The sequence below is a fragment of the Acartia tonsa genome, chromosome 4 (genome assembly GCF_053477335.1).
Source record: "Acartia tonsa isolate MP-2025a chromosome 4, ASM5347733v1, whole genome shotgun sequence".
Classification (NCBI taxonomy): domain Eukaryota; kingdom Metazoa; phylum Arthropoda; class Copepoda; order Calanoida; family Acartiidae; genus Acartia; species Acartia tonsa.
In genome coordinates, this window is record NC_137263.1 from 40,050,120 (window position 1) to 40,065,211 (window position 15,092).

At 30.9% G+C, this 15,092-nt stretch overlaps 2 protein-coding genes across 3 annotated transcripts in view; both read left to right on the top strand.

Annotated features, from left to right (window-relative positions):
- LOC145317188 (uncharacterized) overlaps window positions 1-887 on the top strand; it is a 35,854-nt gene extending 34,967 nt beyond the window's left edge. For both annotated transcript variants that reach the window (XM_080158141.1, XM_080158142.1), the window contains exon 17: window positions 194-887. In XM_080158141.1, coding sequence (XP_080014267.1) covers window positions 194-256 — 63 coding nt within the window. In that variant the 3' untranslated portion in view covers window positions 257-887. The remainder of the gene's footprint in view (window positions 1-193) is intronic.
- Window positions 888-8,426: 7,539 nt separating this feature from the next.
- LOC145317189 (kelch-like protein 17) overlaps window positions 8,427-15,092 on the top strand; it is a 91,788-nt gene continuing 85,122 nt past the window's right edge. Inside the window, exon 1 of the mRNA XM_080158143.1 lies at window positions 8,427-8,560. Within this exon, the coding sequence (XP_080014269.1) occupies window positions 8,532-8,560 (29 nt within the window). The 5' untranslated portion in view covers window positions 8,427-8,531. The remainder of the gene's footprint in view (window positions 8,561-15,092) is intronic.

Here is a 15,092-nt window from a genome sequence, read left to right on the forward strand (position 1 = left end):
ACAATTTTCCACAAATACTAAAATATAATACATAAAATTAATACTTGTTTTGTTAGCCCAGACCTTAGGCCCCTAGGACGAACAAAATTAATTGTAATCTTATAAATTTTCATTTTAATATCCACGGAAAGTTGTCTATAATAAGATGCGATAAATAACTATTCTGCTCTTTATGCTGTTATTTTTTATTCAGGAAAGCCAAGGCACAAACCTTGCGGAGGTGGCTTTGAAAGCAGTCGCGGCAGCTACAGAATAATAAACCCTATCTTTTTAAAAATACTATATTATATTCCCAAGTTATATTATTTTTTTTATCGTCGAAAATTTTTTTTGACGATTTATTCCTAAATTGGCTTTGTTTGATTTATTCCAAAGACAAAGTTATTGTTTAATTTTAAGTTTTTTTGTTGTCAAGAATTAGCCAATCTTTAAATAAAGTTTAAATCAAGAGAAAAATTTACAAATAGTTTAAGTAAAAGTTTGATTAAAGTTAAATATAATTTTATTGTCCCACTTGAGAAGCTAACATTTGTAAGTAAATGTGCAAAGTTTAATCAATTGTTAGATTTTAGTTTAGAAAACTTAGAAATAGTTTATTTAAAAATAGTTGAATAGTTTTACATTCATTATGAGTTATCAAGTTTAGTTTAAAAACTATTTTTGTGTCTCAATACTTTTTTTTGTTGTAAATAAGCTGCCATTTTAATGCACAATAGCAGAAAAAAAAAATAATTTGAATTGATGTATTTAAATTTGACCTATTTTTGTTATCAATTATTAATTCTAGTCCTTTCTAGTCATTTGCATTTTACCTTAAATTTCGTTTTAGTGTTAATTTTATTTATTATTATGTTATATTTGTAAATAAAGATAATTTAGTTTGTTAATACGCTTACATTTTATAAGGATTTTTTTTTCAAGGGACGCGTAAAAAATATTTTTTTAGCCACTCGTTCCTTTGTGCTAATTGGCAGACAGTACGTGAAAAAATGCATGTAATACAGCCGCCAAACTATTCTTTTTCAGCTACACCTGAATTAAAAAAGCATAGGTGCCAAGCTCTACTTTTTTTGATTGGAGTTGCTAACAAGAAGTAGGGGATAATGTGCTTTTTTTTATCACAGTAGACCCCAAAGTTTTATAGTAACGTTTTCTTATCCTTTGGCTTAACAACTTTGGGAACTTTAACTGAATTTGATTGGTTGTTTTATTAAATTGAGTGTCTAAACGTTTCAATCACTAATTTAAATCTAGAGAAGGGGTAATTTTTGTATCATCATTGGCGATGTACATCAATTTATCGGCCATTGTCTAATCTCTTTTGATCCCTAGGTTGCTTATCTTTAATATATGTTTTTACTATAATTGTTCTAAAAAGTGCCGTTTTATTTATAAAAGTACAATGATTAGATAACATATAATGATATACAAATTAAAGATAAAAAAGAAATCAAAAAAAGAAAAAAACCACAAACGTATATTTAATTAACTTGGTTATTTTTGCTCTGTTTTTAATCAAAACATTCAAGACTCGGGGCTTGGCAACCGCTTATTTAAAAATCAGCTCGGGTGGGCTGATATACAAATCGCGACTAAACAAAAACATTTACTAATAATTTAAAATCACTAAAAAAGGTTGAAAAAATATCAAACCAAGAAAACAAAATTAAATCAATATTTTATATTCCATTCATTTAAAATAATAACTATATTTCTGACATAATTCCCTCTTTGGGGGATATATATTTGTTAGAAAAAATACCTGAAATTTAAGGTCAAGATAATATTTTTGTGTTTTTCCGATTTGTTATTCAAAATTTTTGGCGGTGACCCTGAAAGTGGCTTGTCGAGCACAGAACCACCCTGCCTCTCTTTTTGTTGTAAATAAGGGACGGGGTTTGTTCTCGTTAGGGTAGGTTATATGGGGTACAGGGTAGCCCCGCATGGGTAGAGCACCGCATGTGTAGGCCTCCCGCAATGGAAAAAACTAACACACCTTGTTTTCAATTTATTTAATAAAAAGAGGAGAGGGGGCGGTTTTAGTGCTCGCTTGGCACTTTGGGGGAATGCACAATATTTTTTAACATCTAATAACCCGCAAAAACAAGAGACATCAGTGATTGGATGATTAGGTCAGTGGCGCAATAAACATTTTTTTTTTTTAAACCTTACTTGAAACATTTGAATTACAATAAGAAATTAATCTAAACAAGGAGGATCACGCACATTAATAGCAAAGCTGTTTGAAATCTTAAGCTTAATATGAGGCCATCCATTAGAAAGAAAACGGAAAGTTGACCGCTCACTCTAGCGATTTCGCGTATCTTCTTTTATAATTATTTAAGTTGTTATAATAGATAAAACTAGCATCAACAACAAAAAGCCAGGCATACAAAAGGATACTAACGATTATAGAGCTTTAATTATAAAAATCTTATCTTTAACGACCGTTAAATAAAACTGAAATGAAAATAGAAACCTTGCTATATAATTGAATCTTCTTACATCAATTAGACATCTTTATATTTCTTATCCATCACTTTTTATCAAACTTTTTATTCAACTAAATATGAAAAGAAAAATTTGGACCATCTTTGCATTTGCTTTCATACATTTTATGGTCATTTTACTTTAATCATTACTAGTGTATACGCCCCTACAGGTTTCTAGGAGAACTTAAGGACCGTACACTTGTCACGTCTGCGCCGTGGATCTACAGTACCGACCAGCAGCAACTCCATCATCGGCAGCAGCCACGCCAAGAACCAGTAGTCCAAAACTCCCAACCATCCATCCATATCATCAATCTGGTTTTACAATAAATATCCTTTTTAACCCTGAAAAATCGGGGCAAGAGGGGCGGGGGAGGCGCAAATAAAACCAATCCTCCATTTTTTCTTTTTCAGTTTCTAAGTGTGTAAAACTGTGAAAGTGTGAGGGCTATAAAACTGACATTTAAATTCGGTGATTAATACATAACTCAGGGTTAAAATTCTTAATATCTCTCTCATGACGGATACATGATACCAGCAAACCTGGCAGGGTCATCCAAGTACAGAGCACATTATTTAGAACTTAAACAAAACTAATATCATAGAAGTAAAAAATGTGTTCAGTCAACTTTAAGTTCCAGGTATGATCAACTAAGCCATGATCATTGATCCTCCAGGTCTCCAGGAAATATCAAACGACTCCTGCCAGCTTTTTTTTAGCTAATTTAAATTTACTTCTTTAAAGTACACTAGCGGCTTCGCCCCTAGCCTCTAGGGGCTTTTTCCCTAAAGGTTCAGGAGAGAATTTAAATTTTTTTTTTTTTTACATTTTTTTTAGATATTTTCTGTATTTTATAACTTTTTATAACTCTTTATAACATTTTATAACTTGTTATAACTGTTTATATTTATTTATATTTTCTAAACCCTTCAAATTTTTTCTCTTTTTTAATGTTTTTAAAAATTTCTTTGCCATTAGCCTTTTTGGGGCTTCGCCCCTACAGGAGAAGGAAGGTTTCACAATCTTTTTGAATTTGAAAAAACAAAGTTTAAAAGAAGAAAAGAAATTTAAAAAGAAGAAAAAAAAATAAAAATATAAAAAAGTAGGTATAAAAAAGCATAAAAAAATATAAAAAGAAATAAAAAATTTAAAACATATATAAAATTATATAAAAACTTAAAAAACATGAAAATTAGGAAACAATACAAAAATTTTTTTTTTGGGGGGGAAATTTGCATTTTTAGGGGGGTTTGGGGTGTCCCACCCCCCAAGAAAATAGCTTAAAACCACCACAGGACTGATAGGTGTATACCCTGAAGAGTAGAATCCAATCAGTTCAGTGGTTACCGAGATCTTAAGCTTCAGACGGACGGACGGACGGACAGACGGACAGACATCATTCTACTTTGTATTATAGATAGCCAATAGTTAGTACACACATACATTTTACATAAATAAGCAATAAAGTTTTATAATAATCACCCGGCTTGATTCACACATTTTGTTATACATGAAAATATAAAGTATATAAATGATTGATGACTCAGAGTGTGTCTACACACACAGTCTCACACACACACACAAAGTGTTATTATTATTATTATGATCGGAAGCAACCTTTATCTTCCAAAACAAGGGTCAAATATAAAGGAATATGGTCCTCCCTTTGGAGTTACTCCCAGAATCTATTCTCCCCTATTTAAATTTCTCCGTTACTTGGCTCTGAGTGTCTCTGTTGTACTAGGAAAGGGGGGGGGGGAGAGGAAGGGTTTAGCGTCCTCTATTATTACTCCACGGAGCCGACGAGTATTTTTAATCCTTCTCAATTCAGTTGGTTTACCATGTGGTTGCCTCACGGAAGTCAAGCAATTATCTTTTAAAAATTTATTATATATTTTCTTACTATAGTTTATTGTTATCTTTTGTTGTTATTAAGGATTGAACTCTTAAAAAGTTTTTGATTTTAACCTAACAATCTGAATCTTTTAAACCTAAATAAGTATTAAAATAAATAATGATTGTATTCTGCAGTTTGTAAGTTGAACAAGTGGTTTTTAAATTAGATTTGTAGAGTAAATAAATAAAAATATAAATGCTTTCTGTTACTTCTTCATATACGAAATTAAATTATGTATTTATACAGAGTGATAAAGTTTATAATGTGCAGTGAAAATTAGTTGGAAAGTATTTTTTAAAACAAGAACTAAAGATGAAAATTTGATAATAACATTATCTTGAAATATATTATTTGGCAGTTTCCCTTAAAGTGCTTAGTCGAGCACAGTTCCTTTCTCCCTTATTTTGAAATAAATCAAAATAAGGGGGAGGGGGTCGTGTGTTTGTTTATTGTTGATTACATTTACTTTAGGTCAGGTTAATTGATATTGGTTCATGGGTAGCCCCGTAGGGTTAGGGTACCCTGCAGGGATTAGGCATAAGGAAAAAAACTACCCCCTTTTTTAAAATTTTATACAAAAAAGGTTTAGGGTTCTGTCCTCGCTAGGCTCTTAAGGGGAACCGCATGCATTATTTATTTAACAATAAAGAACTGTTATTATAATCTTAGACTAAGCAAAGCTTTAATGACTAATGATCACAACTAAAAGTGTAAAAAAAAGTCAAAATACAAAGTGGTTAGAAAAGAGTATCAGCTAAAAAGGGACATTAAATACGTTCAGATTTAAAAAGGGACAGTAGAGAAAAGTAAAAAATGAATGAGAAGAAACAAACATCAACAATTCTCAAATATCTCTTTATTAATGGATTTATTATTACTTGAATCTTACACCAGATTATCATGTACTCTAATAAAGTGAAACTTGTAGTTGACTAAAAAATGGTCCCTCATCCACTCTCTTTATCCCATCCTTCCTACTGTTAGAAAAAAGTTACCATTAAAAGATGTTCATGTTAGCAACATAATTTGACGACAATTTTTTCCTTGTTATAATATCCACGTATGTATTTTACAATCGTGTATTTCGTTACTAAAATTGTCTCCGTTTCATACATAGTTGAAGGCTTATAGGGAAGTTAAGTTTTGTGTGTTTAATGATTTAATAAAATTTCGTTATTAAATAAAAACTATTTATCCATGCATATGAACATAATTTATTTAGCAATTTGTCTGCATAAGAACTTATTTCGATAGCTTATACACTGACAAATCAGAAAGAAAGAAAAATAATTAAAAATCAGTTTTATGCACATTTTGCCCCCAAACAACTACCTAATACGATAATAAGAAAGCTTAAGTTAGTTTAAGCTGGGATATTAGATTAACGTTATTTATGTTAAGGTAGCGTTATGGTCCTTTAATAGTTAAGCAACAATCAACATTAAAAGATTAAATCAGCCCGGGATGATTATAAAGCTTCCTAGAAATGAAGAATTTATTTAGTATATTCTTTACCAGAAAGTCCGTTTTAAAAAGTTGATATTTAACCTTTGTGACAATTTTTTTATGTGATGTAATCATCATATTTATCTGATTTTTGGAATACTGAATCATATTACAAAAAGGTACAATGATATAAGCGAAGCCTCTCTATAATAAAGTCCTAAAAAAGTAGGTATGCCCTAAAATAGTATAAACAGTTTTGCAACAAATTTTCTTACACTTTTTTTTTCGACCCATAAATTTATATTCTGCTTATTAAGTTCTGATAATCTACAATTGATAATGTTCGTTTGACTTACCGTATCAGAGCTTCACTTTTATGGATTTTGTCATCCTTGTATATTTGATATATTGTAAGTTTTTGTTGAGATGTTGTCAATGTTCTGACAGTATTAAATATTCTGTGATGATATATAAAGCATGCAACATCATATCACAAGTTTAACAGTGGGGACATTCAAATATATAGGGATAAAATAGAGATTTTCATAATATTTTATTTTGATAACAATATATAAATAATTACATGAATATTGCCCCAGATTTTCGCCTACTGTAATAAAATGTTTCTTCCAGCTGGCTAATATGACTACACCCCATCCAACCCTTTCACCACATTCAATCCCGTCCCTCTGGGGGAACGTACTTACCAATAAATTAGGACTTAGACTTATTTATTTTTCAATTAAATTGAAATTTCAAAGTTTCAAAATATCTGCTCGAGATAACCATAATCATTCTATAATCCTTACTTTAGGATATAAGAAGAAGCTATATTCTATTTATAATCTCTCTCCATCTCTTGTCCCCTCCACCCTATCTTTCTTCCTCTTTCTCCCCCTCTTCATCTCTTTTATCTTAGTAATAAATAATTCAAATATTTATTTTACTAAGAATTAAAACACGAAGCTAGGAGGGTTAAGGAAGAGATAGATAAATGGATGGGTAGATTCATATATGGTTAGATAGTAATATAGATAAATAAACGGATAGATAAATGCATACATGGATAGATTGACAGATTTATGGCTAGAATGCTAGAAAGATAGAAGATCAGATATATATATTGATGGATAGATAGACAGATTGGTAGATTAGTTAATTATATATGCAAAGGTAGTTAAATATACACATTGATATAGATAGATGGATAGAAAGTAAGAATGATAGATTGCTGGATAGGGAGAAAGATGGATAGTCTTGTTCGAAATCTTATCGTTTCTGGCAGACAGTCAAAATTTGGAAATATAGAGTATCTACGAAACTGAAAAATTATGTTTTAAAAAGGCCAGTGAGAACATAATAAAAGATTAAAATGGAAGATAAAGATATTTACATATAAATCGATAAGTTGAAAAGGGAGTAAATAGATATATAGATAGACAAGAAGATAGTAAATAAATAGAAATAAATAAGTAGAAAGAGATTGTGTGTTTGTTTTATTAAGGGAAATAGAGTAACATTTTGTTTTTATTCAATTTTAAACTTCAAAGCTTTTAAAGTTTAGACTTAAAGCGGCTTAGTCTAATTCCTCAAAATTGGAGAACAAACTAAGATAACTTTAGATTTAGTGCCAGGTAGCCTATTTTGGATATGTAAGCGAGAGTAAAAACTAAGAAAATAAAAAATAAGTAAGACATAGTTTCATTTAGTCACTATTTGGTTAAGATGCTGTGAGTATTGGTGCAAAAAATATGACGTAACAAAAAAAATTAGCCAATGAGAGGCCACTATAAATTTTACCATTGGTCAATAACGGCCTCTCATTGGCTAATTTTTTTTGTTACGTCATATTTTTTGCACCAATACTCACAGCATCTTTGGTTAATATTCCTTTCTCTTTTCACAAAGACTCAAAAAGGTCTATCTAGGAGAGGGAGGGGGGTATGGGGACCTCCCGTAAAAAAATAGAATGGGTACATTTTCCTCTCAATGCAATATCGAAATTTTAATATGAGAAGGGGACAAACTTTTACTTTTTATCCAGTTTAAAAAAAGAATGAGGAAGATTACGAATTATGTTCTTTAATGACCAAATAAATCTTCCCTGATAATTATAGTCACAATCAGTAAAACTATTTTTTTATATCTTAAATAAAACAGACAATAAAATAATACCTTTTAAAAAGAGTAAAATGTTAGTTTTGTATATTTTTCTATGGAAATAAAACAACTCACACTTAAACTCAACTTTTAATCATCACAAACATATGCAAATACAGTTTATTCAGCCCTTTAAAATATACATTTACATAAAGTTTAGAATTCTTAATAGAGCAGCTACTCTTTATCAAAGGTATGTCTATATGTCATTGAGATGTACCCTTAGCATCTAGGGCCTCTGTCTTCAAAGGGATAAGACTGGTGCGCAAAATAGCCTAAAACCATCCCAAGGCTTAATTCTAAAAGTTAGATAGCCTAAAACCACCCTGAGACATATGTGAAGCCTCCCTGAAAGGGAGAACCTATAAAGTGAGGGGTTCAAAACCTGAAAAAAAACTCAATTCCATTTTATCTTAAAATTGTTTATTTCAGAAGTTGAAAACTTAGTTTAATATGTACATATGAAAAATAGTTAGAAATAAAAAAATTACTTTTGTTGAGATCGGCTACAAACACTGCCGTGTAGGGAAGAACTATGTCATCGAGGATCTCTGGTTCTGAAAGGTAAGAGCTATTGCTGCATCCTTATGTTGCCGGTAAGGTACCTGGATCCAATCTTGGCCTTAGTGGTATAGCTAAATATCTGGGAATAAAATACAGGGGAAAGCCTTGGACCTCCCAATTACCATATACATTAAGAACTTTAAGGCACAGATTGTTTGTCTGTAACAGGATATTTAGCTTAATTTAAGCCATGTATTGAGGTATATAACGTACAATGTAAGCTTGGGTCTTACATTCATACTATTGTTAAAAAATAATGTCAGAAGAAAAGATAATCATTTGATAAACATTCTTCAACAGACAACTATCTATTTAATTTTACTTCCTGTACTAGCAGTACATTGTTATGTGTTGCTTAAATTAAATGTTAGGCTAAATCATTCCCTATAAATTCAGAACTAATGCTCTGCATTTGTACATAGCAAGAGTTGCAACCATTTTAAAGATTTTGGTTATGAAATTGTTTTGGCAAGACAACGTTGACAACGTAATCAATATGTTGAAATTTCGTATGTAAAGACTGAACTGATTTGATTTGAGCAAAATAAAATAAATAACATCTATTAACCGAACTTACAATGCAACAAGAAATATATTTATCATATAAAAAGGAAATACGAGTATATTACCTTTATTCGCTAGTGAACCGTTCATCCCCCATCCCGGCCTAATTTTCGAAAATAATTAGGGTTCAAGATGTCGTTCTCAAAACCCCCCAAAAATGTCTAGAATGTCTATTATCCTATTATATTTATAAAGTATCCATAGACACAGTGTTTCGCCCTTTTAGGGCTCATCAATATGGCTCAATTCATCAGAGTTAATTTTGCACGTGGCGGGGCTTGAACCGGGAACCTAATAGTAGGCTTTTCATTGTGCTGAAGCTTAAGATTTCAATAACTACTGAACTGATTGTGTTCTCCATTTTATGGAAGATTAACATTGGACCCGGGATTCTTTTAGGCTATTTCAATTTAAGCCTTGAGATGGGTTTAGACTATTTTTATGTCGCTTTAAATGCAGAGTCCCTAAATATCAGGGGCGGAGGCGCTAGTATCTATTATATCACTATATAGGGGGGCAGGTCATATGAGAACTTCAATGAAAGAATATGCCAAAATATGCACATCTATCAAATCCCAAAGATTTACAGAAAATATATACAAGATTAATAAAATAGGATTACACCCACACTGGATTGCACTTAAGAATTTGCATACCCACCTGTAATCTTATATAATGACTGTTAATAATATAATTTCAGAGCTCGTCAGCCGCGCCTCAGCCTGGCTAGTCTTAAATTTAAACCCGTCTGAATGAAACAAATAAAATTCTGAAAAGATTGATTGAATGTTTAGCTGAATTTTAAAGTAATAATATGACAATTTCCCTGAGGCTTACACGCGGCAGGCGCGCGGCTGTCGGTTCCTGGAAAATTTCCATAAACCAAATATTAATTTTATAAGCAGAATTTCAGTGGTTTTAAAAAGAATTGTGAAATTCAGATTTTTTGGAGTTTCAATGGAATCATAAAAGATACAATGCACAAGATGGGTTATTCAAATACACATTCAATATCATAATATGCTATACACTCACACACATACAAATATATATATACACACACACACACACTCAATTCTTTGGTTTATTATTATGAGAAAATGCAGTTTTGGAACAGTTATCTTCCACTTTTCTTCGCCAAGGGATAAAGGTATCATGAGAAACCAAAGAAAATTTTCTTTCAGAACTACATATTTTTAGCTGTTAAAAATGAATAGTAAAAGTCCTCCAATGGTTTTAGGCCATATGCTACCATTTTCTCTTCCTTCGAATGCAGAGGTTTAGCCATTAATATAATTATTGTTATATTATTGTTTATTAAAATAAGTTATTTTCATTCAAGTGAATTACCTTTATTTTTGTTCTGAGAATGCACAGAAATGCATTAAAAGGGATTAAGAAATTAATCCATTATAGTTTCTTAATCTAACATAATCTACATATATATGAATGTGTAGATATAAAGACTGAATTTGATGATTTAATTAGTAACACTTGCATTTATTGATTAACAAATATGTGAATAACAGATCTATAGTATAGATGTATTTACAGATAACTACCTCACCCCCCTTCTTTAATGAACTTTTTCGTCTGCTAGCAAATTGTTTTCTGCTACTTGGCTGTGTTGATATTCCTGTTACTATTGTTTGATTTTTAAAGACCCAATTAAGAGTAGGCACAAGGTCATTGCGATAGGGAAATACAGTTATTTAACCCTCTAGTGTTTTACACTAATAAGTGTATTGATCCAGGGAGAGGGAGGACAACGATGAAATTAATCTACAAACCTTTGTTCTCCCAAATGATTACCATTTACCAAAGGTTTTTTTTTCTCTCATAAGACTTAATCTATCGCCTATTGTCTTCCCCTAATTTTAATCAAATGTCGTGCTATGAAATGTAGGATCAGTGGCGTGCACAGGTTTTTGCTAAGGTGGTTACACACTAAAATCTGTTGTAAGGGACAACAACCAACCCTTTCATGAAGCTTTTTTCAAAAGATGTTTCTTGAAAATGGGATTAAAGATTAGCAGAATTAGGCATCTAAACAAATGGAAACTGTTATATACATCTTTATATAGAGCAACGAGAAATTGATACATATACTCTGTTTAGTTAGGAAAAATTGAGTGTATAAAAATGTAAATGATATTAAGTTTTTACAAGCTGAACCAACTTGCGAATTTTGCTCGACCAACTTGCAAAATTCAGAGCAAAATATCCGTTATATCGAGATTAGAACCAAGACATCACGTACTCTGAATTATAATTTGTGATTTGCTTTTTGCCTTTACTTTGTTTTATACCACTTAAAAAAGCTTTGTCGTCGTTTTTATGACCCATTGGACCTAAAAAAATTTGTCTTCAAAAAGTTTATCTGTCTGTGTGTTTAAAACTGCTCATTTAAAGTATAAAATTGCGTGATTTTAATAATATTATAAGTATGTGTCATTTTTTCATCGTATTTTCAATTTCTAGTCCTTATATGGAATTTGTATCATGTATGCCTGTACACGAAAGACAGAAACCAATCTTAAAGTTTTCATGAAACCTGATCTTATTTTAAGCTTTGTTATGTTAAGTTTGGTGGGGGAGATATTGGTGGTGCACTTGCAAAAAAGTTGATTTTACCAAAGTTATTGACCCAACTCATGTTTTAGAAAATATATTCATATATGCTACTCTGTAAAGGCGAAGCTTTAGGAGATAATTCCATTTATAAAAAAAGAATCTCGGAGATTTTCGATATTTTTAATTTCATAAAAATAGTTTGCCGCAATTTTTAAGAAAAAATCATTTAGTTTGTCATTATTTATTTCATATATAAGTTAAAAAAAGACTTGATCAAAAATAATAATAATACATAATTATTTTGAAAAAAATAAGCAAACAGTAACAAAATAAAATCACACTAATAAAATAATTTTAATTTATGTTTGCGCATCGACAATAGTATGTAATAGGTGTTACTTTATTGATTTTCATTTATTATATTTACTACATAAAAATGTATGTATGTACATTTATACAGTATTAAATTTAATTAATTAATATTGAAAAATTGTTATGTTTTTTTTGCAGAGCCTGTTTTTCATTATTTTAAATTTTCCATATTTATATTTTGGAATAAAGTCCGGGTAAACTTGGTTTTAGGATGAAACTTTAGGGTGGTGAAAATTAGGCGAAGAAAACTATGAAGGATAAATATTGAAACAGTGCTTAATAAAATAAATCAAATAACTGAAACTTCGCAGGGAGGGAGGGGACATTTGCCTGTATATTACAATAGTCTCAAAAGTTTTCAAATAGTGTTTTCTTATCGTTGGCTCAACAACTTTGGGGACTTGATTTGTGTGTCAAAACGTTTTACCCACAAATTGTAATTTGCATAAGGGGTAATTTTGTTTATCATCAGTAGGGATAGGCATCGCTTTATCATCCATTGTCTTTTCCTTTAGATCCATTGAAACTTTGTCACTTGTGTTTAGGTTATAAATAATTAAAATATATTTTAATTTTACACAGTTTGACTTTACCAAAGCGTTTAATGGGAGCAAAACCCTATAGAAATTTCTATTTATAAAATCAATAATATCAAATCATATTATTGTCATCATGATTCTTGATGTTTATTTTTCCGACTGATTGGTAATTTTGATGTTGTCATCCTTGTTTTAAAAAACATAATCAATTAATTTTTCTTTGCTGCGCTACATAAGTACAAGACTTTTTTTATTATGAAGTTTTTTTCAGTAATATTTAATGTATATTAAAAACTTTTTGACACTCATTGTTGTTTTTCTTGTAACCTTAATTGAGTGTAAATATTAACAAGGATCATTATAACAGAGGATACTGTAGCTTTTTTAATTAATAACAAAAAAAATATGAGTCAGTACTATATACATCAGAAATAAAGAAAATTTACATAATATGTTTGCTATAAAAAAGTCCGTAAATACGAGTCATATAAAAAGGCCTAGGTAAATGCATTTTTCTAGGCAGCTTTTCCGTAGATTTAGAAACAGCTAATGTATGCGTAGTCTATCTAAGGGTAGAGTGGGCCAGAACAAAAAGAAAGAAAAAGCCAAATTAGGAATGGAAAAGGTTAAGTTGTCATAGAAAAAGTGAAAACTAATTTTCTTGAAAAGAACCGTCAAAATTAGTGTCACAAATTTTTGAGTGATTTCTGGAGTAGCTTCGCTTTCCATGAAAGTGTGCCACTGTGTCATAAACAAACTTTTGGTTTCATCAAAGCTGAGTAGAAAATGAGTCATAATGTCCAAGTCAAAGATTTCGTGTCTGCCAGCCATAAAACATGGTCCAACAAGTTATAACTCCTCGGGGAGCCAATTGAAACACAGCAGGAGGGTTAAAAGGGGGGGGGGGGGGGAATGGTTGAATTGGAACATTTACTTTGGGCATACATCGAAATTGAAATTTGATTTTATCTAAAGTCCTCATTTTTTTCTTTAATTATTTAAACACATAATTAAACATGTGTTAGATTTAAAGCTATGTGTTTATTGCAACATTCTATTTGTGGTTTATCTACAAAAGAACTAAACGCGGAAGCTCTAGGTTCTAGGTATGCTTCAGGCTAATTCTGTAGTGGGTACAGCAAATTTACTAAATAAAACAAAAAAATATTGAAAGACATAACCTTCAATAAGCTCAATAAAATATTTCTTATGGCCAACACACATGAAACAAACTTTTTCTCACAAAAAAATTAGCTTAAGAAAGGAAAGGCCGGAAGAAAATAAAAACCCTTGTTGTCAGTGACGAGCACTTTCCTCTACTAATATTAGAGTTAGTTGGTATCAACACAGGGACCTTAAGGGATAAGACAACGGAAGATAAATGAACAAAATTAAAATGATTGATGGAACTTTTTTTGGAAAACGACAAGTTTGTACAAACCAATCAGATTGTACCCAAAACTTGTTTTATCTAATGAATGAGAAAACTTGTTTCTTAATCTTTTGGTATAGGTATGATTTACAGCTTAATTTCCTCTGCCTCCCCGGTATTAACTGCAGTTTTAGCTTATTTATAATTTAAGGGGCGATTTGTTTGATTCTGTGTTTAAAAATTTTGTATTATCAAGGTTTAAACAGTATCTACTGATGATAATTTAGACTCCTTATATTTACAGAAGGAGCTAGATGAATGTTTTGTTAAAAAAGCAAACCTTTTTCTACGTATTTTTTTAACTTAATGCATTCATTCAAAGATTATTTTATTTCAGGAAAGCTTCTCATAGATCCTAGGATGGTTTAAGGCTATTTTTTGGATTTAAGCCTTTGAATGACTTTAGGCTATTTTTCTGTTTTTCCCAAACCAATTGAAAACCTAGCCTTTAGATGCTAGGGCTGCAGCTGATGGTAATATTAAATTGTTCTAATGTAACTCTAATGTTGAACAGTATTGGAAAAGAAAAAGTTAGATATTTCATACATTAATTTTAGACCATCAAAACCCACTCGATGTTTTCATTAGCGAATGAATCTGTAAAATAAAGTATTTGGATGTGCAAGTGTGTGTAATATGTGTATGTGGCCTTTAAGATCTCGTTAAGAAGTGCCTATAAAAAAACGTCATACAATAAAAATGACCAATGATAGGCAAATACACAGACTAAATTACCAATGGCAGGCCAGTATACATTTTACTTGACTAATGGTAGGCCATTATGACGTAATTTTGTGGGCAGTACAAAAAATATCTCTCGTAAATGAATGAACCGTTAAGTTCACAAATTTCCGGGGAGCTTGGCTTTGGTCCAGGGCTGCTTGACGAAGAAGTGAATATTGATTAGGTTAATCCCCTTTGAAAGTAAACCGCCAAAACTAACAACTACAACTAACAACAATAATGACGTTCCCAGGGTTTTGCCAGGGGTTATGAAATTTGAGGAGTGAATTTAGAGGAAGACATCCCTAAATTCATTTTAAGATGGTTG